Source organism: Saccostrea echinata, unplaced genomic scaffold (assembly GCF_033153115.1).
Source record: "Saccostrea echinata isolate AGI-Se365-2 ecotype Australia unplaced genomic scaffold, CSIRO_AGI_Sech_v1 ptg000012l, whole genome shotgun sequence".
Lineage (NCBI taxonomy): Eukaryota > Metazoa > Mollusca > Bivalvia > Ostreida > Ostreidae > Saccostrea > Saccostrea echinata.
The window spans coordinates 14,776,974-14,802,116 of record NW_026889761.1 but is presented as its reverse complement, the minus strand read 5'-3'; the positions used below and the strand labels follow the sequence as shown (position 1 = coordinate 14,802,116).

The window sequence follows — 25,143 nt, the reverse complement described above, 5'->3', positions numbered from 1 at the left end:
TAAAATAAGTTTTTAATTATATTTTCGTGAGAAATGCTATTGCAATATATAAGTCGTGATATTATACAGAAATTTTGAGAAAATATTAACTTCAAATCTGTGTCTAAGCACCTTTAAGGCCATAGAAAATAAATATGGCTTATCAGAAAAATTTGGGAAAAACTTCAAAGGCAAACTTTCACAAAAACAGTTTTATATTTACATCTACTGAATATTATCTCCTTTATTTCTTTAAAAACCCATTGCCATTTATCAGTCATTAACATCGCTAAGCATATCACCACTTCAGATTTCTTGAGCAGTGACTGTTCCATCAATGAAACGTACAATGACGTACATATCAATCATACACTATTACATCCACTAAATTCTACATTGAAGTATTATTTGTACAGATATAGATATAAACAATAAGATATTTTTCTTTGGTTGTTAGTACGGGAATTAACGTTGCAGCTATTGCAGAAAAAAAATACATAACCCGCTAACGCAGGTTATGCATTTTTTCTGCAACAGCTGCAACATTGATTCCCTTATTAACAACAAAAGAAAGCATTTTTGTTTAAACAAATATCAAAGCATGGCCTTTCAACATTATCCCACTACAATAGACACTTTCGTGTCATTGTAGCATTGTTTGTGGTTTCTTCAATTTTAGCTAATGACATCAGAATTGAGTTGAAGTTTACCACTGTCCGAATTTTAACAAAGCTTTTATTTGTTAAAGTTGCAAGTCATCAATGTTTCAGTGTACATTAACTATATTTCTAAACACAGACAATTTATTTATTCGTTTTTTCTAATAAAAAGTTTTTATCAACTGTCTTTAAACCACCCCCCAAAAAATGTCCAAAATGCTATCATTACAGAAATTCAAAGAGGAAGCTGTAAATGAATTTCGTTCATTAAAAAGTGACTTTCCGAGGTTCATGCACCTAAATCTTTCATTTGTAAATATGGCCATGACATAGTTAAGCCATTTTTCTCCTACCCTATGAATGCTGGAAAAATACATTTGAGACCAGTTGACCTCTTTTTCTAAAACAAGTTTGAACTGCGAGAAATAACACATAAACATATCATGCCATCATAAACATGTTGTCCTGTGTAAGTCCAAACAACTAAACATATTGTCCCCTAATTTATCCTGATGTCAATCCATAGTGAGGGCTGTTATTGAGCGGCAAATCCTCTAAGCTTTAAATCAGCATAATCTCTGTGAAGCTCCTTGAATTATCTAGAATATTTACAACTAATGATGTTTACATGGCATAGTACGAAAATAGAAAGATATTTCTAGGGTGCAAGGCTTACTAGTTTTCATTTAAACGGTTGAAATTATATTTTTATCACATGTGACTCCTTTATACATTGGATATCGTTCTCATCAAGGCTCTTAGAAAGAAAACACACAACTTACTGAATAAAAATCAAATACAACCATAAACCATCGGAGACCCCATATACATCAGAAAAATATAATACTAATTATACATGTATTTCTTTAAAACATTTTTTCTCTTTTTATGCGACCAAAATATGTTCTTCGTTTTGAGATACATCATTATCAATATTTGTACAAATGATACCATTAAGTTACACCTTTAAATACCTTCATGGAAAAGACTGAAGAAACGTAATAATTTTGATTTTGTTTCTATATGTCAATCTTCTGATGCTTCATTTCTTTAATGTTTTTATTTTAGGACTTGCATCCATTTTTCAAGAAGAACATAAGGCAATCAAGGAATTTGAAAAGGATTTATTCTGTACTTGCTGCTTAAGACAATGTTCGGTGGATGAAATTAGGTCATTTTGTGTGCGTAAATAATGATTTCTTAGAAACAATTGTAATACTGTTCTAACAACATCATTGCGATACTCTAGAGAATTACTCTCAAATGCACAGTACAGATGTATTGTTCTTCTACGTAAATAAAAACACCCTCAATAGAATTTCTTCTCTTGTAATAACAATACATGTTTACAGAAAATGTTATTTTCATTTAGTGTATACATAAAGGAAATAAAAGTTTTTTTTACACAATAATATGTAAAATATTTTCTTGCCCTTTAAATACTCATAAACAGCTATACATTTATATACAGTAAAGCAAATGCCAACCTCAAAATTTTAAAATTTTAATTGTTACTTTTTAAGTCTTTTCCTTTTGATACTCAGTTTTAAGAGAAAAAGAAATTAACGTCTCAATTTTGCACAAAAGCAGGCTAATATATTTACAGAATCTGTTTATGTGCAATATTATTTACTGGATTTATCAAAAATAAATCCTCCTTTAGGCGATATAACTTAATATTCAATTATACAAAACATCCTGACCATATAAATATAGCAATTTCACAGTGCTTCAATTTTGTGTTATAATTATGAAGAATATTTTTTAAAGTCAAAAATTGATATAAAATTATAATACAAGAATTAAAAATACAAAAATGTACATTAAACACTCAGTATAAAAGGAAGACATAACTTCAAATGAAACATTGAATTCGTCTTGTAACTGTTTTCCTCTGGCAAACATTATAAGCTCTCTGTTAGGGGGATTTCCAGAGTTGTTATTTTACGCTAATATGGTACAGGGGCAATCACCATTACAAGCTACTGATTGGCTCCTGTCAGAACAGATAATGAAGACTTATTTTGATGAATTGTTAATACATTATGGCAAGCTTGTAAAAACTCATCAGTGGATTCTAAAGCCTGATTATTCTAGCATCTGTCAGGATTAAGAATGAGAAACGTTATTTGATTTCATTTCTTGGTTGTTCTTTAAGTAAACTAATTGGGATAAAAGTAAATAAGATAAACGATATTTAAAAACAGTCATTTATCATATATATAAAGTTAAGTACTCGTACACAACAGATAATTAATTTTATTTCCATGAATTTTCAAATGCTAAAGTTATATACTCACGCACATCGGGCTTGGCAGCTGTTACCGTATGTTACGCCATCAGTACCGCACACAGGGTCAATATTTCGTGGACACAAACAAGGCTTGCTCTTAGGACAAGGACAGGACCCACTGCATTGTTTCTCAGTGCCACTGAAACAAAAAAATGATTTATAGTACTGATTTTTTTTCTGAAAATATTATCATCAAGATTTTTTCTTCAATTCAAAAAATAAGATAACAAATATATATGCATATCAAAGAGTAAGAAAACACTGTTTTTTTGTTTTTTGTTTTTTGTTTTCCTTGTTTTGTTTGTTTTTCATTGCAATAACGACAATGCCAAGTGTATACGATCATATTTTGTATAGACCATGGTTAGGTAAATATATGAATAGAGCAAAATACAATTTTACAAAGATTTCATGAACGTAATCAGCATAATTACTCTTAGTAATTACTTCACAATAAAATTATATTTAGACTAAACTTGATTTTTGATAAATATGACTAATTAATTCCAAAACTTATATTACAAAGATTATAGCATTTCTTTTAATGTTTGCCTGGACTCTGTACAACTTCCACAACCATATAAGACCATGATTGACTTGAATTTTATATTATTCAATACGTTTATCTAAGATCATTCTAAATGATAAAAACGTCATTGTTCATTTATTTTTTAAATAGCCCCTTATATATATATATATATATATATATATATATATATATATATATATATATATATATATATATATCCCAATTGTGCCTTACTCGCACTTAGCTGAGCATTCGTTATCATATGTTTTGCCATTCATTCCACAGACCGGTAAATATATGAATGGGCACATGCAAGTCTTCCGACAAGGACACTGTCCTTCACAATCTATGCTTTTGTTCCTGTTAAAAAACGTCTGAAGTTAAAAAATCTTATAGATATCCAATTCTTTTTCAAATATGTTCAGAGATTAAAAATTAACAAATAAATGTCATTTATCTTTTTTTTATTTATGTATTATTATTTAATTCATTTCCTTTTAAACAATATCATGTTTTCATTTTAAGCACATTTTAATCACAAAGGGATTAAAACTTTTAATATTTCAACTTATATCGGGTTATAAAAATAATCAAGGTTAAAGGAAAATAAAACATAAGCATTTTTTTAAAATCCACATCATGTTCACTTACGCACATCTTGCTCCACATTCATTGTCATACGTAACGCCATCTTTACCACATACGGGTTTTAGTATGAATGGGCAGGCACAGCCTGTTTTACATGGGCATGTTCCGTTACATTTAACAGCCACATTCCTGTCAAATCAAGGAAATCGTGCAAAGAACGTAAAATATAACAAAAAAAATTTAATTGAGAACTGATCGAAAGAATTTATAATTACCTATTTTCTAAAATGCTAAAACCAAGCAATGAACTTCGCAAAATGAAGAAACACAAGCTTGACATGGTATTTTAATAGATAATTTAGTCTTTGTAAAATATTGAACTTTACTAGTTTTAATATCGATGTAGCACTGTTCGAGCTTGTTTAATGTTCATACAATGTTTTATCTTTTTTGTATTGAATGGCAATTTCTAAGATTTGGCAAAACTGACGTTAAAATATAAATTGCACTTTGGGCATAAACAGGACTAAAAAGTCCAGCTTTCTGAAAGAATTGGAGCAATGAAAAAACTGAATTTACTCACACAGCTTCTGCAGAGCAGCGATTACTATATGTCTGTCCGTTTACCCCACAAACAGGGTTATATACCATTGGACACACCCGGAGAGATGATTGACAAGGACACTGACCTTCACATGCTACAGAAATATCACTGAAAAGTCAAACAAAAAGTCCAGTAAGCACAATTTTGAATTAAAGAATTAGCTACTTTTTTTCAATCTGACCTACTGCAATATTGATTGATTACGTTATTTCTGTTATATTCAGATTTGAACTTATATAGTCAGTGATAAAATAGTGTTATATCGTATAACCTGTTTTGCCTTCGTCACTGTATGACTAATGTCAAAAACTTACTAAGCCGCTTGACGTCGCATTCAAGTTTTTAAAATATGAAGTCATTTTTTAGGGGAAAATTTCTTTGCAATAGATAATAGTAAATCAAATTAATACAAGATAGTCAAAAGGAATATATTCAATAGCTACCAAGGTTGTACTTGTATAACCTGGGTTGGGACAGTTTACGATTTTTTATAAACCGCTTGCTTGATCTTCCAATGATATACATATTCATGAATTTCTTATTTATCAGCACGTTCATGAAATGCTTGTATTAGAAATAGGTAAATTTAGGAGCTGGATTAAAGGATCAATATTTATAACATCTCACTTAATATTTTTAATAATTTCATGGTGTCAGATTACAAAACACTTATAAATAGCCAACAGTAAATAACGAATAAAGTTCAAAACGTGCTGATCATTACATGTTGTATATGAATTTCGATATTATATAGTGTTGGCAGTTTGTTGGTTGATATACGGTTTATTCCTTAAGTCAGGACAAAGGAGATTTGTGTCTTTTATATGAACATGATATAAATAGAAAATGCAAATAATACAATTTTGACATGGCATATCGAACCTGCATCCAGCGCTACACGCGTTGTCGTATGTTTTATTATCAGACCCACAGACAGGTTTGTAAATTTCCTGGCATATACATGGACATTTTCCCTCTCGAAGAACCTGGGTTCCCCTGAAATCCAGAAGAAAATAGTTTACAGAAAATATTAATTCTATCCATTAGATATTGAAGAGACTTCAAAGTCCATGAGATTTTCAATTAATATTAATTAAAAATAATGATTAATATTTCATGTATTGCCGAAGAGACGAAAGAAAATCGTATTTTAGTTATATAGAGTTGATCTCTAGATAAGGTACTTGTCAATAATGCTTGATCCTACATACCAACGCAATTCATCGAGAAAGGAAAATAGTGAAATTGAACAAAAAATTAAATTAGGTAAACCTTGGCAGATGAAACTTACTTCATGAACAAACTAAACGTTTTCCCTTTATCAAAATTTCAAACCGTATTTTGAATATATTTCTTTGGTTAGCATTCATTTCAGTTATTTATGGTCATGGTATAAAACAACAAGAGTACGAATTAAAAGATATGAAAGTTTCAATTCGCACCACTTACATCTAATCTAGCACAAACATGCAATACTCAAGATCAAAGCCAATTATATGAACTTAAGTCTGATGAACAGATCAAAATCACAGTGTATTTATGACAATTTCTATAATGGTATCTTAAATAAGCAAATTGCAAAGTAGCGGTACCCAATCATAATACAATTCGTGTATCTTGAATAGGAAAATAATGAATAGTTAATAGCCCAGAACTTAATTTAGAATACGATTATTCAAGACAAAGTATTCTGACAGGCTCTCATTTTAATTATCAACATGTACTTCATAGCTTTTATTTTTGAAACATTAATTGATTTTAAGAAAAATTGATGATTACGATGCGCATAAATAAATTATCACTTTGATATTTGATGCATAAATCGGTTCTTTTGCTTCAAAACACAAAATGCATGGATGAAAGGGATCGATGTTTTATTTTGTATTTATACGTTGTAAATATCCTGGAAAAACTAAGTAAGTTAGTCAATGAATTCAACATTTAGTATTTATTCAATATTCGTTGATGTGTAACATTACCCTTGTCTGGCCAGGCATTCATTATTGTACGTTTTCCCATCAGAGCCACACACAGGATTATAAATCCGAGGGCAGGGGCGTAGGTTGCTTCTGGTTGGGCAAGGACACGCTCCCTCACAGTCCAATTGCTCGCCTCTGATTCCATAAGTATATCAATGTTATTGTATATTTGATTTTCATAAAAACACGTCAAATAATTCATTGCTTTGGATAAAAAAAAAGAATCTGAAGAATACTCTATATACACTGTGCTTTCTTGTTAAAATGTTCATATTGTAAAAGACCTAAAAATGAGTTTTATTAGTTTGTATTTTATCACCCAGATGGATTTCTTACGCTTGTTCTAGGAGACAACGGTTGTTGTAAGTCTTTCCGTCTCTACCACAAACTGGTAACATAATCCGTGGACATGGTCTTAAATTGGTTGTGCATGGGCATGACCCGTCACAGCTTACTGTTTGGCCACTTAAGATAAAAGCAAATTAAAAATAACTATGAACAGAAAAAAAGCCTTGAACCATTAAATACAATATTCTTAAAAATAACTTGCTATGAAATTAATTAAAATTCATTTTACTGTGAAATCAATAATTTTCGTGGGGGGTTAATTTTTGCAGTTTTTCTTGGTATGTAAAGCACTACGAATTCATGCCCTCCATGAAATTTCAAGATTTTAAACTACAGTTTCATGTTTCTTTTTCAGCCACAAAATCAAATCCCCACAAACCAATGTTTTTTGTTCAAACCACAAAAACATATCCCACGAAAAATGGTGATTTTACAGTATTTTGCTCTTGCATCCAAGGCCATATCTTTGGTACTAATTAAGAACATTGCAAACAAAACTAGTTCTATTTCAATCATCAGAACCAATACACACGTAACCGTTAAAAACGAATATAGAAATTTAAAGAAAATACATGTACAAACATTTACAAGATGTTATCAAAAAAGAAAAAAAAATTGGCTCTTTGATAAGATTTTTTTCAGATTGACTTTCATACCTGCAGTTTGCATTGCACGCATTGTCGTAGGTTTTATTATCAGCACCACAGACAGGTTTAAGGATCAGCTGACAAGAGCATGGGCATTTTCCCTCCTGTACTACCTGAACTCCTCTGAATTACACGGTTATAAAACATAATCGTAAAAGAGATTACCGAATAACATGCATTGGAAGGATAAAAATACAAAACATGGACGCTTTGATAATTCATTTTGAGCACCATATTGTCAAGAAGAAAATTAATTTTCATTCTGTTCACGGTGTATCTTTATATCTAATGTGAGTTGTAGTAAAGATTAGGATTAATGGGTCCTTCTAACGCAAGGACGAGTAAATTTTCCCCTTTATTGTAATCAATTTTCATCTCGACAGTGTGACAAAGCTTCTCCCATTACGATTCATTCATTAAATTTTGGATAATTGGAAAGATGATCTCAACTATGAAAAATGTTCTTCGTTACAGTTCCTCTATCCAAAAGGTTACATATGTTGGCACACTAAGTACATATCCTGCAATTATTGTTTTCTTATTCATTTTCCTTCTGTAATTATGTTATGAAAATTTAATTATGCCTTTCTTTTAGTACGCAACTTTGCAGTCATGACGATGAACAAAACCATTTACTGTATCTGTGAACATTTATTTTTCTTCTTTGACAGTGATATATAAATCAACTTGCCCTTGTAATATGGGATATATTAACATGTCTACAAACTTTGTGAATTGTTTCAGTGAACGAATTTTTATCATGGTTTTGCTGTCAAAATGTGTTACATACATGTATATTATATATACCTATAATACAAAGCTCGGGTATGTTCAACATTAGTTTCTGTTATGTTGGCTTAGACAGTATCAGGAAGCACTCAAAAATAATTGTAAATATTAGTAAGATATGATCGTATTTGTTAAGATTTACTTATTTGGCTAGAGATATGTATGAAAATTGTGGTGATAAAATACCTGTCTCAAACATTGTGGGACTATCGTAAAACTTATTGATATCTGATTATTTGTGATATTTAAAGTTCAAATTCTAATTAATGATGTAAGAACTGTCGATTCACTTTGATAAATGCTTGGTATTCGACCTATCTATTAATAACTTAAAGTGATATAAATTGAAAATTTGTGTTAAATTCTATTTTTAAAAAAGCAATCTCAAATAAAATGAAGCACAAAAATAATATACCCCTGTTTGGCCAGGCATTCATTATTGTACGTTTTACCATCAGAGCCACACACAGGGTTATAAATCCGAGGGCAGGGACGAAGGTTGCTCCTGGTGGGGCAAGGACACTCACCCTCACAATCCAATAGCTGACCGCTTGAAGAAAGTAAAATAGTATACTACTGGTATTACATATACATGTATAATATAATTAAAATTAAAAAAAAATTAAAAATCCTGTACAAGTCATTGATTTTGAGAAATATATTAATGCCATCATCTGAAATCAACAACTCATATAATATTAATTACGATATTGAATTTCAATTAAAAAAAAACAAACTAATAATATCTGTGTTTATTACCGAGAATAACAACACTGCGTGGGGCTTTCTGGAGACAGTGGATTGAAAAAAAAAAACAATACACTACATGTTTAAAAGCCTCAGCTACGATTTGTACTTTTATTAGATATAAGATGCTTAACTTTCCCTTCCGATAATGTTTATAATGGAATACTAAATGTTTAAAAGCCTCAGCTATGATTTTCATTTTAGTGATTAATGCACTGTATTTTTCAACAATGTCGAAAACATTGTTGCATAGCTTAAGAATTTTTTAATGAATGGTTTAATATTGTCGTTCAACTGACAGTACTTGAATCATACTTTGATTGCTGCTTAATTATCGTTCTATGAAATATGCCAATGGAGTATTTGGTAATTTGAATTACAAAAAATGAACACATTCCATGAACATTTTTCTAATATCCATTTATTTCTATTCAATTAACACTAGTTAATTACTAGCAATTTTGAGTCATAGACATCGCTCATTTATTCGCTATTTACTACCTGATCTTTGAATGGCAGTAGTTCGTACATACCTTGATCGTTAGAAACTCATACACAATAATGGCTTTCAATTTTACGATTTTTTTCTCCATTTAATTTTTGTTTTTTAAGAATCGTCTTTGATCATGTTACTTTATTATATAGAGTCTTTAATTGTAGAAGGGTAAATCAGGTATATTATCCTGTTTTCTCAATCTCATACATCTTGTTTCCCCTCTAACTATATTTTCTCTCTTTAATCAAGTCTTACAGGCTTAGATGTCTCTATACTAAAAGTACTTACGCTTGTTTTGCCAAGCAATCATTATTGTACGTCTGACCATCTGCTCCGCAGACTTTGTTTATGATTTTTGGACAAGGAAGTGAAGGTTGTTGAGAGCAAGGACATTCTCTTGTACAATCTACTGTTACTCCCCTAAAATTAATAATAATAGAGTTTGACAGACTCGGGGGAAGAACAGTGTTTTTTTTCTTCCTAAAGATTTGCAATGTGATAATATGATTGTTAACATGCAGTTTATTTCTAGCAATGAAGACAAAAGTGGAAATTAGCAGAAATTTCCTTGCAAAAATGGAAATTAGCAGAAATTATTTTGGATATTTTAGTTTGATGGAGAATTTTTATTTCTAAAAATGTTAACTTTAAATTTTATTGTCGAAAACCTATTGAGAAAGAAAACCATTTTTGTCAATCAGAGACTACTGAAAAATATGTCACCAACGTGTTGTTTACGTTTCTTTGTAAAATCTTCTTTGAGAATCTTTGTTAAATTCATAGTTCAAATTATAAATCGATTCAATGTCTGACACTGTTCTTACGCTTGTCGGGCAAGACAGTCGTTGTTGTAAGTCTGGCCATCAGAGCCACACACTTTATTCATTATACGAGGACATGGTAGTAAGGAGTCCCGGCAGGGACATTGGCTTTGACAAGCTACAGTCTGGCCTCTGTAATTATCACATATTATTGTATAAATCATACATTCGTGACAGAAAATTTTATGTTATCATCATATAATAATTATCAATCATAATTTTATTTTCGGAAAACAATTATTCTGGTTATTCTTCTGCTGTAGCAATTAAAGCATAATTTGAAATTTCAATCGTCAACTTCCCTTACTTATGCAGCAATATACCTTTATCACCTGTATACGGGGTATATCTCTCTCAGTTGATTCGATATGCAAGAGCATGTTCTACGTATGTACAATTTCTAAAACGAGGTAAATTATTGACAAACAAGTTGATGAAACAAGAATATCAGCTGTCTCGTTTAAACTCATCATTTCGTAAGTTCTATTGTCGATACAATGACCTTGTCAGCAAATACAATTTATCGTTGAGTCAAATGCTGACTGACGTTTTTCATACTAATTGTTAGGCCATTATTTACACACTAAATTGTCGACGGATTTTTCCGTTGTTTCCCGATCATGACAAGGAGCACACGGCGGGTGTGACCGGTCCGCAAGGGATGCTCACTCCTCCAGGGCACCTGATCCCACCTCTGATATTTGGAGGTCCGTGTTTGCTCTGCTCCTATTTTGTATTGTTTAATGGACTTTTGAGCTTGAATACTGTTCGTTATCTCCATATATTTCATTCTTCAGAACACATAACAATACAGAGTGTTTTCTTACAGATGTATTTTCTTTTGAATGACTTCTTGGAACTTCATGGTTATAAATGTGAAATCAAAACGGTTATCAATACATGAAAACGTAAATATTTTTACTTGAACACTCTCAAAAACATCATATACATCCACCATAGATGGCTTTGTTGTGTTAGAATTGAAGTGCTTATTTATACCCCACCCCTAATCCCCGCAAACAAAGTTTTGGTGATTATATAGGAATCACTTTGTCTGTCTGTCCGTCTATCCTTGTAATCTTGTCTAGGCTATAGCTGGAGAATCATTGGAAGTTCAAACTTAATACAAACTTTAATATTCTTTATGATCTGAGGATATGTTCTGACTATAACACAAGGTCATCGTGACAAGTTCAAGGTCAGAAGCAGAAAAAGTATAAAATCTTGTCTGGGCTATAACTTTATAATGAAGAATCACTAGAAGCTCATAAATGATACAGAGATTGTTTATACAAGAAGGTCAATTTGGCAGGCACAAGGTCACTGATTTAAAAAAAAATGTAAAATTCATGACATTTCTATAATTTTCTAATGGGGAAACATTGGATGTACTTATTTCACTAAAAGATTACTTATGACCAGAGGATATATCAATTTTTAATTAAAGTCTTTTTGGCAAATTCAAGATCACATTTACAAAATTTGATTGGATATTTAAATAAAATGCAGTGGGGTATATTTTTTAGCTTTCAGCTTATAGTAACTCTAGTTGATTTCTGTCCTTTTTAAGTATTATTTGAAAAGTAACTTTTGGTTGTGGAAAGTACAGTTATGTAGTCACCGAAATGAAGTTCAAATAACCATATAATGCAAAAACTATTTTTCATTTCTTCTGCTTCACCTTCGATATCATATTTTTGCTTTTTTCGTATATCTTCGGAGAGGTGGTAATCTTTTCAGTAGAATAGCTGATCAGATTTTTTTTCTTTTAATTTGTAAATACTAGTAACTCATCGAATTGACTAAGTTGTTTTCCATTAATACATAGGCCTAATCAATACTTACGCTTGACTTGCAAGACAGTCGTTATCATAGGTTTGTCCATTTGATCCACACACTTGTAAAAATATTCGAGGGCAAGGTTTTAATTCCTGACAAGGACACTGACCATTACAGACAACTGTTTGTTTTCTGAAATGTGTAGATAAATAGATATCTTAGATAATCTGCAATGTATTTCAAAGGTATTTTGGATGGACTTAATATTTCTTGTTATGAACACTTTTTAATGTAATCTTGTAATATTAAACATCAAAGTTACAGGGGTTTTTTTAAACTTTACTTTTAGTCAAAATGTTTTACTACTTTAGCTCCCAATAATATTTTACTTATAATGAAAGTAATTTCAAAATATTTTTAAGGATGTCATTTCTTGATTTATTTTATCATAAACAAACATATCTTACTCGCACTTTGCTGAACATTCGTTGTCGTACGTTTTGTTATTAGATGCGCATACCGGAAGATATATCAGCGGGCATGCGCATGGGCATTCTCCCTGGCTTGCAATTTTTACACGCCTAATGACAAAAAGAAGCAATGTGTTTCTAAACATTATTAATACCTTTCAATACAAGCAAATATTATCAACTGCCGAAAAAAGGAGTTCGTTAAACATTTGTCTTAAAAAGCGTCTGCATTTACCCGGAAAACTCACTTGCATCTTGCCATACAGCTATTACCATAAGTAACGCCATCTTTTCCACAAACAGGTCTTCTATTCTTCTTACATCTACATCTTTTAGAAGGTCTCTTGTTTTTCTTTGATTTCTTCCTATACTTTTTGCATTGTCTCCTTTAAGTAAGCAAGTATTTTTAAAAAGCTTTTAAAATATTCAATGCTAAATACCATTTCATACATATTTAATTATTAAGTAGAACCATTCATCAACTTAATTGTTTTTATGAAGTGTTTGGCTACCCAGTGAACATACTTTTCAAAGTGTGAAGAAAAAAACCTTCTTTATTTTTGTAATGATTCGTTTATTAATCCGTTAGATAACCATTGTTTTAATTTTCATGACAGACTACATGTAAGATATAAGCTATTTGCATTTATTTTACTGTTTGGAGAAGGGGGCATGTAAGAATAAATTCTATTCACACATGTTTAAAAAGGGCTATTAGGTTGACCAAATATATATAATTATTATTACAATGGGGAAAATCATTTATTAGAGTTATTTATCCCCAAGCTGATGTCTGAACTTATGTTCTTTTTCAGGAAATGTTGAACAAAAAGCTTTAATTGCTATAAATACTTTCTATGAATAGAATGTTTTACAAATATTTTTTAACATGCACAAAGGTAGAAATGTCCGCCATGTTAACTCAGAAACTTCTAAATTAAAAAACAAATCTTATATTAAGGTTGTTAATCTGAGATGCTAAATTTCAAAGCTACTTAATTAAAATTTTAAGTCTTTGTTGTCCTTGTTGTGTAATTGTGTAATATTTTTATATGTTTTTGTCATTATTTGTAATTATGTAATATCCATAATATGTATCTTTGTTGTCATTGTTGTGTAATTGTGAAATATTCTTGTATGTATCTATGTTGTCATTGTTGTGTACTTGTATAATTTTCATATGTATCGTTGTCTAATTGTGTAATATTCTTGAAATGTATCTTTGTTGTCCTTGTTGTGTAATTGAATAATATTCATGATATGTATCTTTCTTGACATTGTTGTGTAATTGTATAATACTCTTGATATGTATCTTTGTTGTCATTATTGTCTAATTATGTAATATTCTTGATATGTATCTCTGTTGTCATTGTTGTGTAATTGCATAATATCTTGATACGTATCATTGTTGTCATTGTTGTGTAATTGTATAATACTCTTGATATATATCTTTGTTGTCACTGTTGTGTAATTGTGTTATATTTTTGATATGTATTCAATGAATAAAAGTTAATTTTAAAAATACTTCCGAGAAAGATATTTCAAACCATGTGGATTGTTTATTTCTCATGAATATTTCTGAATGCTGTAACATGATCTTGTTTACCATATGTATATGTTTATCAATTTGAAGTCACCGTTCTTTCTTTCCATCTCACCTGTTCATAACCAACTGTTGAATTAAGAAATTAATCAAATTTTTGAAAATTCATGTGGAAATAAACTATGACGCTTCACGTCGGCATATTCCATGAAGCGGGTTAGCGCTTCATGATAAATATACAGATGTGAAGTGTTGTAGTTCGTGTACCTCACAGATTTTGAAGATTCTATTTATATTTTATACTTAGATTATTTATCTGATGACTAACCACAAATTATGTCATTAAACTATAATTTTTAAGAAAAAAATAATTGCACTGTATTTTTGACGTATCGGAAGTATTCATGCTCATCCATGCGAGCTCATGAGGAAATGAATTGCATTCCTATTTGTAAAGAATCTTGAGGGAAAGTTATTAGAAATGCATGAACAGCTGATTAAGGCTCATCAATCTTCTGTTCACTCATGAAAAAAAAATATTGCTCTTATGCTTATGATTTTCCCCCAAGAATATAAGTTATAATTAAAATGCACACAATTTCACACAATTATATGAGAGAGTCAATTGTAATTTGTACCTTTATGAGCTTTTTATGAGAGTCAGAAATGGTATTTTAACTTTACAATTTTGTAAAGGAGTGATTAGTTATTTATCTCACTGAGAGTTATCTCTCTTATGAGAGTATCGATGTACCTTAAGTGGTGAAATTCCCTTTATCTTTCGTTCAACTGAGTATTTAATATTTACCTGCAGGGATCGTAACATTTCCTCATCGAATTTGCATCCGTAAGGCAACGGGTTGTTGGTTTTGAACAATCACATGTTGGGCAGGGACACTGGCCTTTACATTGTGAAGACTGTCCACTATAAAAACAAAGAAAAACGTTAAGAAAACATAAACATGGTAAAGATAAGAGAGAGATTTACCCAATAGTTTTACAGCATTTTATTACTACGCTATAATTACAATAAAATGTGAAAAGTCTATGTCCTACTGCGGGAAATACATTTCTCATTAGCTTACATGCAAATTATTGCAAGTCATTAAAATAGATGAATAAGCAAGTCGCTTAGGTATTAAGCATTCACATTTAGAACAGTTCTGTGACCAATTGATAATTTTGTTTTCTTTTCTTTTTTCCCAAGAGTAAGAAAAATAGTTACTAGTAATTAACAAACAAATAGGCCTCAAGTGATCTTGAATTTCGTGTACAAAGATCAGTAACATGAAATTCATATGAATGTTTCATGGTTACTTTTCAGGAAGTTTAATGTAATATTTAGATTTGAAGACTCATGTATCACCTGCACTTTGCCATGCATTTGTTTAAGTAGGTTTTCCCGTCATTTCCACACACTGACTTCTGTTTCTTCCTTAAGCATCTATCGCAGCGGTTCTTCTTTTTACAAGGACATGCATTGGAACACTTCACTTTTTGTCCCCTTTTAAAAATATTAATAGGAATTGCTGTCATTATCTAATCAAGAATTTGCCAATGTTGCTAATTTAAATGATATTATCAACACTTTAAAAATATAGAGACTTCCTAATGAAGCTATTATGATACGTACGCGCACTTGGCCTCGCACATGTTGCCGTAAGTTTGTCCATTTTTGCCACAGACTGGAGCGTACTCGGCAGTACAGATACAAGGTTCACAGGGACAGGTCTTGTTACATGCTATAGTTATACCTCTGCAAACAAACAATACTAATGAGTAGCAAAAATGTTGATTATAAACTTTTTAAGCTTTAATAAACTGATAAAATAATCTGCTATTACTTGAAACTTAAAAGATGACTATAAATTTATTGGTATATTTATTTCTTTATATTTTAAAACCATAAAGGATATCATCGTGTAATATATTCAAGTTCCTTTCCAAAATTAGTCTGTGAAATGTTATATGGCATTGCAAAATGGCACATGTATTATTTCATAGTAATTTATCATGCAGTTGGCATGAGCAAAAAAAAATCGATAACATTACGCGTTCAAATATGATGAGGACATAATTGTTGGATGGAATTACAAGAAACTTTTTTACTCAAATTTATAAGCCTTCTTTGATGCCTCAAGAATGTCCATATAATTTCAACTGCACAGAGATTACCTTTAACAAAATCATCACTCTTTTTACATAAGTAGTGGTAATAATTAAGACTTACTTTTTGATAGTCTCATATAAGTAGTGGTAATAATTAAAACTTGCTTTTTGATAGCCTCACATATTAAGTAGTGGTGATAATTAAAACTTGCTTTTTGATAGCCTCACATATTAAGTAGTGGTGATAATTAAAACTTGCTTTTTGATAGCCTCACATATTAAGTAGTGGTGATAATTAAAACTTGCTTTTTGATAGCCTCACATATTAAGTATAGGTGATAATTGAAACTTGCTTTTTGATAGCCTTGCATTCGTTCCTGTAGGTTTTTCTATTTACACCACACACAGGACCACTTCTTTTATCACACTTTGATTTCTTTTTGTCTGAAAAGGCACATATATACTGCAGCTGAAACGAATGACTGGGTATGTTCGATTTTATAAGACTAAAATCCTTAAAGATTTTTTAAAACATCTTGATATGCAACAGTCCTTTTTTATACTTAAAAAAATCAATAGTTATATTTTTTCTTAAAAGCTTTTCAGAATCCAACTATTTGTTCAAAAACAATTTTTGCACTCAATACATGTAGTAAAAGGCAGAGTCTTCCTATATGTGTTGTACTCTTAAGTTTGATTTAACGAATGGGTGGAAAATTTAAGAATTCACACAAAATGTGAACAACATCTTAATTCATTTTAAAAAGAAAATCAAAGATAGTTGAATAGAATTCAATTCAGACTTTTCTCCATCCGAGACGATATCAGAACGACGCATTACTCTATTTAATTGGGCCATATAATTTTATTGGGATTTGTCTGTTTACAGAATAGAGAGCAATAATTGTGTCATCTTTATAAAAATTTGAAAACCTCTCATAGTAAATCAAAATCCAAAACTTGAGTATCAGAAACTTTGATTGATTATACCCAGCGAAAAATTTCAATTGTTCGTATATAAAACCATATTTGGACAAAATTTCAAAGACGAATGGGGGAAGCAGTTCCTTTAAAAAAAGTAAGAAAAAGAAAAAAGCATAAGGATATAAAGAAGTATGAATTATCAACATTTATTGTCACAGACATCCTATCGATGTTCAAAGTTTCTCGATCATATTTTTTTTATCTATAAAACTTTTGACGGAATTTCTTTCTTTCTTTCTTTCTTTTGTTTTTTTTTTTTGTTTTTTGTTTTTTTTTTTTTTTTTTTGTTTTTTTTTTTTTTTTTTGTTTTTGTTTTTTTTTTTTTGTTTTTTTTTTTTTTTGATAAAACAGATTTAGGCAAAAAGACTTTTGATTTTTTTTATAAGAATTCAACGATTCTTGTAAATTTATATCAAAGTTGACATTTAATAGATATAAAGAATAATCTAGAAAGCTATTAAGTTTATTTACAACACCTATAATATACTAGTTTAACACAAAAGACAAGCATGGTTAGAAATAAAAATGTCCATTTTAGAGGATTCTTCAGATAAATGTCAAGATAAATTTTCTTATCATAAATTCCCAAATAGTTTTGTGAAAGGGTAAAGTTGCAAGTAAAGTGACAGAGTGACAAACACAATTCGCTACCCCCCAAACTGGTTCTTCATCTTGATGTGTCCCCACACTGGTTCTCCATCTTGATGTGTGTAAAAATATAATACCTGTAGGAGAGTGGGATGGAATCACAATGCACGAAACAACACAAACATGGTTAGGAACTATCCTTTTCTATCCTTTCGACACTTATAGGAACCATCCTTTACAATCCTACCTACACTTATAGGAACCTATCCTTAACCATCCTACCTACACTTATAGGAACCATCCTTTTTCTATCCTTTCGACACTTATAGGAACCATCCTTTACAATCCTACCTACACTTACAGGAACCATCCTTTACAATCCTACCTACACTTACAGGAACTATCCTTTACAGTCCTACCTACACTTGTAAGAATCATCCTTTACAATCCTACCTACACTTACAGGAACCATCCTTTTCTTTCCTTTCGACACTTATGGGAACCATCCTTTACTATCCTACTTACACTTACAGGAACCATCCTTTACAGTCCTTCCTACACTTTTAGGACATCCTTACCATCCTACCTACACTATAAGGAACCTATCCTTAAATATCCTACCTATAGGAATTTTTCTTTACTATCCTACAAACATATAGGAACCATCCTTCAATATCCTGCTACACTTAACAAACATGGTAACGATTATTTTTTACTGCCATTACTCTTAGTATTGTCTCTCGCTGTGCAATATGCATTACAGTTCTTAAAAGGATAATTAAAGTGACCCCAAAAGGTTAAAGGTTTAATGCTTTTGTATTTTATTGCAGCATAACTGCATTAAAAAGAGTACCAGTGTTGCAAATCATAAAAAAAACAGTTTTGAGTCTTGAGTTCGATTATTCATGCAGAATTAACCAACAAATGATAAGCCAATCACTTTGTATGATAAAATGGAATTTTGAGAGTTTGTAATTGCTTTTCTTAAAAATTACTGATATTTTATTTAGGTTTATTTTCCGGTTGTAACTTTAGAAGAAATAAGTACCTTACCTTTGACTCTTTTTCCATCACAAACATCAACACATATGATACTAACAATTAAAACAATTATGAGGACTTTCATTACTTTCTGTTTATATTTTCCTTCCATTCTCTCCGTTCTGTCCCAGGCTACAATTTAAAGTAATTTACGAAACAAAGTTAGTCGGGTACATGGTTTTATAGCGAGAAACAGTGTGAACAGTATCAATAAATCCGCGTTTTATGGGTACGTTAGAGGGAAAACATCGTAAATAACAAAGGATTGGTATTTATTTAAGCTGTCAGAGCCGTGAGAATTAAGAAAAACTTACATTTTTTTGTTACTTTTAACTGAATCAAGTCTAAATTAAGAGTAAGGGGAAAATGTAAGGTTAGCTGAGTCATTTAGAAAACCGAAATGCATGTATCAATATTTGACTAAAAAGGGTTTGTCATTTTCTGAAGGATTGTGTACTTGAAATTATGTCCTGGGGAAAAATAGGTTCCTATACGTAACAGAGCTCGAGGTTGTGCATCTTTAAATTTTAATTTAAATATTGTAATATTTTAATCTGAAATTGGCGGCCGCTGTCGACCATCGTACCAAAAAAAATTTTAACGCATGGCTCGAGTAAAAAAATCAAGACAGAAAGACAGACACGAGAACAAAACTTTTGAAATCCTAAACTTGGTGTATATTCAAATTAAAAAAAAATTACTTCGCACAAAAGTATATTATATCCTTAATTCTCTGTCAAAGTTATTATGATCATTTTGAAAATTGTACAATTTAAAACCTCAGAGATAATGCTTACAAGCGCCGCTATGTCGGCTTTTGACATTTTTGCTGATTGGCAGGGCGCTTAATATTTAGCGTTAAAAAATGTCCTTTTAGTGGAATATTTATGGACATTTTAGCAGAAGATTTTTAGGACATTTATAGCGGAATTTATGATATAATGTGTACACTTTCGCTGGAGAGTTAAGTCAATTATAGAGGATATATAATTTTTTTGTTAGACTGCCTGCTTCCCGACCCATACATTTTTTTATACAGTTAATGTGTAAAACTATCGGTTCGGATAGGAGGTTTGCAGTTTTTCATGGAGCAGATCCAAGAAACAACTCGATATGGATTTCCATACGCGACAGCCAACTGCTTACTGCGTGCCACTGTCAGCTGCTTATTGCCAACTGCTTACTGTCACTGCTTATAGACGGTATTGCTCATTTTGTTATCTTTTGAAAATACACATGCTTAAATAATCTTTATGTAACATAACAAAAAAATGGCGGGTTCAAGAATTTTAAAAGGGGAAGGCGGAGTAAGAAGTATTTCCTCTTGAAAAAACAACATCTAACCCCAAAATTTCTTTGCAAGCAAAATAATTCAACATAATTCAAAAGTTATTTTGACAGTGGAGAAAATCTGTCGATATATTAGAAATACTACGGAAAAAATCACAAATACTTTTGTCTAGAATAAAATATCTTGTGATATTTTATAGTGTTTCTTTTTCAAACATTTATGTCATAAATCAAAAGGCCTTTTACTCTATTCAAAGCCTATTTTTGAATTTTCATATGTATGTCTTATTTAAATCAATTTAATGGCTAATGTCAGGCCTGTAAAAACGTAAGTGGGAAAGGGGGGCAATAGTTTTGCAAACATAAACTATATAATGGAAAACGAAGCTAATTTACGGTTGTGTTTCTGGATTAATAACATTTGTGGTCTTTTTTTTTATTACTTGTATATCTCTCAGCTGATTCGATACGCCAGAACATGCTCTACGTATGAACAATTTCTAAAACGAGGTAAGTTATTGACAAACAAGTTGATGAAACAAGAATACCAACAGTGTCGTTTAAAGTCATCATTTCGTAAGTTCTATTGCCGATACAATGACCTTGTCAGCAAATAAAATCTATCATTAAGTCATATGCTGACTGACGTTTTTCATACTAATTGTCAGGCCATTATTTACACACTGAATTGTCGACGGATTTTTTCGTTTTATTTCCCGATCATGACAAGGAGCACACGGCGGGTGTGACCGGATGCTCACTCCTTCATGGCACCTGATCCAACCTCTGATGTTTTTGGAGGTCCGTGTTTGCTCTGCTCCCGATTTGTATTGATTTAATGGACTTAGAGCTTAAATACTGATAGTTATCTCCATATTTCATTGTCAAACAATTTTTGTTGGACTCTCACCCCCGCCCCCACTTTGTCTGAAATTGCTTCCTACAGGCCTGAATGTTACCTAGAAGGAACAATATATTTACATAGCCAAACACCTTGTGATGTATGACGTAGTACTGGAAAATAAATTGCTTAAAGGTTTCAGAAGACATTTTACCCATGGCAAAATTATTTGAAATTTTCCGTAGTGTTCATGATCAAGGACCCAAGGTTCATCACACAATAATTGAGATGGGGTCCTTAATTAACCTGTAGTTGACTTCTCAAAATTAGTAAATATTGTGTTGTTTAAAAAAACTTTTTGTTTTGTTTTCTAGGAGACTGTCTGTAAAAATAAAAAATAATTGTGCTTGACAGGATTTCCAGAAATATGTGATCACAAAACCTTCAATGGTTGACATATATAAAATAAAAGTTTAACTGTTCAATCCGTCATAAGAATAAGAAATAAAAATGATCTGTTAAAAAATGCTTACAAAAAGTACAAAAGTGTACTTGCGAAATGATTATCAACAATTGTATATCCATAGGGTGAAAATATTTATAAAAACAGTTCCAGTAGCCATTCAGAATTCAAAATTTCACAACTTGTCAATGCAAGTTAGGCAATCCTAGACGAGTATTTTTTTCGAGCCGTCTGAAGTGACGATTTCTAACATTTGAACGAGGAGATCAATTCGAACTTTAATTTCCTGTCTTCTACATCAGTAAAACTCATGCATCCAATCCCTAAGGATATTTACACCTCATATGACAGTTGGGCGATGATGTGTTAAGTTTTAGAAAAGCATTTCGTCATTAAAATTGTTTGCTATCAAATGAAATCGTTAGAGCTTGAACGTTTTTTATGAGAAATGCTTAGAAGCATATTTCCATTAATTGAACTAGTCCGTTCCTCAGGTTATGAAAATCGGCAGTTAAGTAATTTAAAATACAGTTATGCATTTTATAATTGAAAACTGATTGACAAGTATACCGTATTTTGGATTTTAAAAAAAACTATAAATATCCAGGCATTCAAAAAAAATGCATGTTTTTTCAAACTTATGCAGTATTGGATCAATCCTTTTAGTTTTAATTATTACAGTGCAAAAAGTATGTTATATCATTGGAAGATATCACAAATCACTTCCAATTTTATTTCATGCTAATAAACACTGGTATCTAAATAAGGCAAAACTGAAAGAAATTCTATTTCTCTAAAATTGTATTTATTTGTGTGTGTGTGGGGGGGGGGGGGGGGTGCAAATATCTAAATTTTTTTTTTTTTTTACAAGACTGTGAGTCATATTAAGATGTGTGAAATAAAAATTGTTGAAAAAAAATCAATGTCAAGATTCATTCCGAGGCTTATTCAATTAGAGGTACTGTGAGTGGGCTCACAAAATACATGTAGTACCCCCTTCACCCATTGCAATTTTTTTAAAGTGCTTGTTTGCAATGTTGTAAATGTACATGTGGCCTTGAACTTGCCAAAATTACCTTGGTTAAAAAATGGCACATCCTCTGGTCAAAAGTAGACTTTCAGTGAAATAGAGACATCAGTTTTTCTCCATTAGAAAATTAAGGACCTGACGCAAATTTTACACCATTTCTGCCTGTGACCTTAAAATTGCCACACTAACCTTGGGTCAAAGCTATGACATAATTTTAGCTCATAAATAATCTTTAACTGAAGTCTCAACTTCCAATAAAAATGTTTTACTTTTTCTGCCAATGATTTGAACTAGCCAGAATGACCCCGAGTCAAGGTTTTAACACATCTGCAAGACATAAATACTATTTGGGTTAAATATGAACTTCTAATGTTTCCCCATTAGAAAATAATAGACCTGACACATTTAACACTTTTTCTGTCAGTGACTTTGAACTTGCCAAAATGACCTTCAGTTAGAGCATGACATATCCTCAAGTCTGAAGTGATCTTTGTGTCAAGTATCAACTTCCATTTAGCCTTGACTTGAGAGTTATTATAGGCAGGAAATGAATAAAACAGTGACAGACAAGAAGAAGATGGGCGAATAAGGCGAGCGCAATGCCTACAGTGCAATAAACATAAAGGTGAAAAATTAAAACTCAATTATAACAAGATTTTCTTTGATATTCCATCTAACATAAAAGTATACTTTTTGTACAATCTCCACAATTTGCAAAAATCTCACTAAGACTGAAATTTTTTACCTATGAAATGAAATACCATACACACACTAAATATGGCAAAAAGAATCATTTTCCCAAACTAAAACACAATTTTTCGATATGAGTGGATCTTCGCTCCATATTCTTCAAAGTTTATCCTAAAAGATTTGAGAAAAATATACATTTTTTGGTCAACAAAAACATGGAGCAAATACCTTAAAAATACACTTTTATGATTCGCATCTTTCAGAGAAATACTTGAAGTCCATTTAGTCAAGGGTGAAGGGTCATATCACAAACATTATTTAAATGCCACAATTCATCAAGAGCTGTATAGCGTATTGGTTAGCGTGTTAGTCTCAAATAAAAGATTTTTAAAAAAGCGTGTTAGTCTCACAGGAAAATGACTTTTATTGCTAGGGTTTGAACCCCACGAATTTATTATTATTATTTTTTAAATAACTGAATCATTTTTGCCAAGAAAATTTTCCTCAAAAAAGTTTTGTTTGTCATAATTTCATAAATTTCAATGACCTTAAAAATGCATTCAAAACTCGAGGGTAAGCAACCCCCAATTTCGTGAATAAAAACACCAACAATGACCACAGTGATGAAGTAGTCAATGATGAATCTAAAAAGGATATTGTAGTGTCTTGTTCACATTGTTGAAGGACATTTCCCTTCAATATAAAGAATGTATAGAAATTCTGCTTGTCTGCATATGTTCATAACAAATTTGTATCTTAAATGTATGGCAGGTATAACCTTAATATATTTATTTGGACTGTTTGACTTTAGCTCTATATTTAGCTCTATACCCTTATCACCTGCATATGGGGTTTATGTCTCTCAGTTGATTCGATACGCAAGAGCATGCTCTACTTATGAACAATTTCTAAAACGAGGCAAACTATTGACAAACAAGTTGATGAAACAAGGATATCAACAGTCTCGTTTGAAGTTATCATTTCGTTAGTTTTACGGTCGATACAATGATCTTGTTAGCACATACAATCATCAAGTCAAATGCTGACTGATGTTTTTCATACTAATTGTTAGGCCATTACTTATACATGTACACTGAACTGTCTATGGATTTTTCCCCGTTTTTTTCGCGATCATGACAAGAAGCACACTGCGGGGTTGACCGGTCGGCGGGGGATGCTCACTCCGCCATGGCACCTGATCCAACCTCTAAATTTTGAGGTCCGTGTTTGCTCTGCTCCGAATTTGTATCGTTTCATTGGACTTTCGAGATTGAATACTGTTCGTTATCTTCATATTTCACTTTACTTAATTTCAGTGCAATATAATATGCCTATTAATCTGATGTTATTCATTTTTTTATGCCTTCAGGTCTTCAAATAGGAAATGTTGCCGATATACATGTATGGCTGAAATACTTCTGACTCGAATATTAAATGATGATTGATCAATGTACCTAACACTATTAGGAATTGAACAACCAGACATGCTTGAACATAACATAGTTCCCCTGTAACACACATGTGCATGTAACAAGTATGAAAAACAGCTGAAGTTTGAACTCGTTTTATTGTAATAGCACCAAAAACCATCAATGAATAAATAACTTTTTAAAATTTAATGCATTCTTTTACAAATTTTGTCAAAATCAACAGAGATTTGAATTTATACATACAACATCCACAGTAGTAGACAGATATTGGAATTTTAAGTTAAAATACTTTGGTTTCCCAATCAACTGTCAAAGTGTGATTTTTTTTCTTTCAGCTTTGTTTCCAACATGACTTCTCCTTTCCTCTCCAGTTAAAATTATACAAAAAGTTTAAACCTGCTTTCAA

At 31.2% G+C, this 25,143-nt stretch overlaps 1 protein-coding gene across 1 annotated transcript in view; it reads right to left on the bottom strand.

Moving 5' to 3' along the window:
* Positions 1–1,747: 1,747 nt before the first annotated feature.
* The window catches only part of LOC133185052 (agrin-like), a 38,307-nt gene continuing 14,911 nt past the window's right edge, over positions 1,748–25,143 (bottom strand). The window contains exons 8-27 of the mRNA XM_061320116.1: positions 19,006–19,125; positions 16,734–16,824; positions 15,905–16,027; positions 15,638–15,775; positions 15,080–15,196; positions 12,977–13,114; positions 12,726–12,839; positions 12,325–12,450; positions 10,483–10,611; positions 9,947–10,078; positions 8,831–8,965; positions 7,636–7,749; positions 6,968–7,096; positions 6,632–6,766; positions 5,535–5,648; positions 4,632–4,760; positions 4,112–4,237; positions 3,695–3,820; positions 2,939–3,070; positions 1,748–2,634 (exon numbers count right to left, since the gene is read on the bottom strand). Of these exons, the coding sequence (XP_061176100.1) occupies positions 2,583–2,634; positions 2,939–3,070; positions 3,695–3,820; positions 4,112–4,237; positions 4,632–4,760; positions 5,535–5,648; positions 6,632–6,766; positions 6,968–7,096; positions 7,636–7,749; positions 8,831–8,965; positions 9,947–10,078; positions 10,483–10,611; positions 12,325–12,450; positions 12,726–12,839; positions 12,977–13,114; positions 15,080–15,196; positions 15,638–15,775; positions 15,905–16,027; positions 16,734–16,824; positions 19,006–19,125 (2,420 nt within the window). The 3' untranslated portion in view covers positions 1,748–2,582. The remainder of the gene's footprint in view (positions 2,635–2,938; positions 3,071–3,694; positions 3,821–4,111; positions 4,238–4,631; positions 4,761–5,534; positions 5,649–6,631; positions 6,767–6,967; positions 7,097–7,635; positions 7,750–8,830; positions 8,966–9,946; positions 10,079–10,482; positions 10,612–12,324; positions 12,451–12,725; positions 12,840–12,976; positions 13,115–15,079; positions 15,197–15,637; positions 15,776–15,904; positions 16,028–16,733; positions 16,825–19,005; positions 19,126–25,143) is intronic.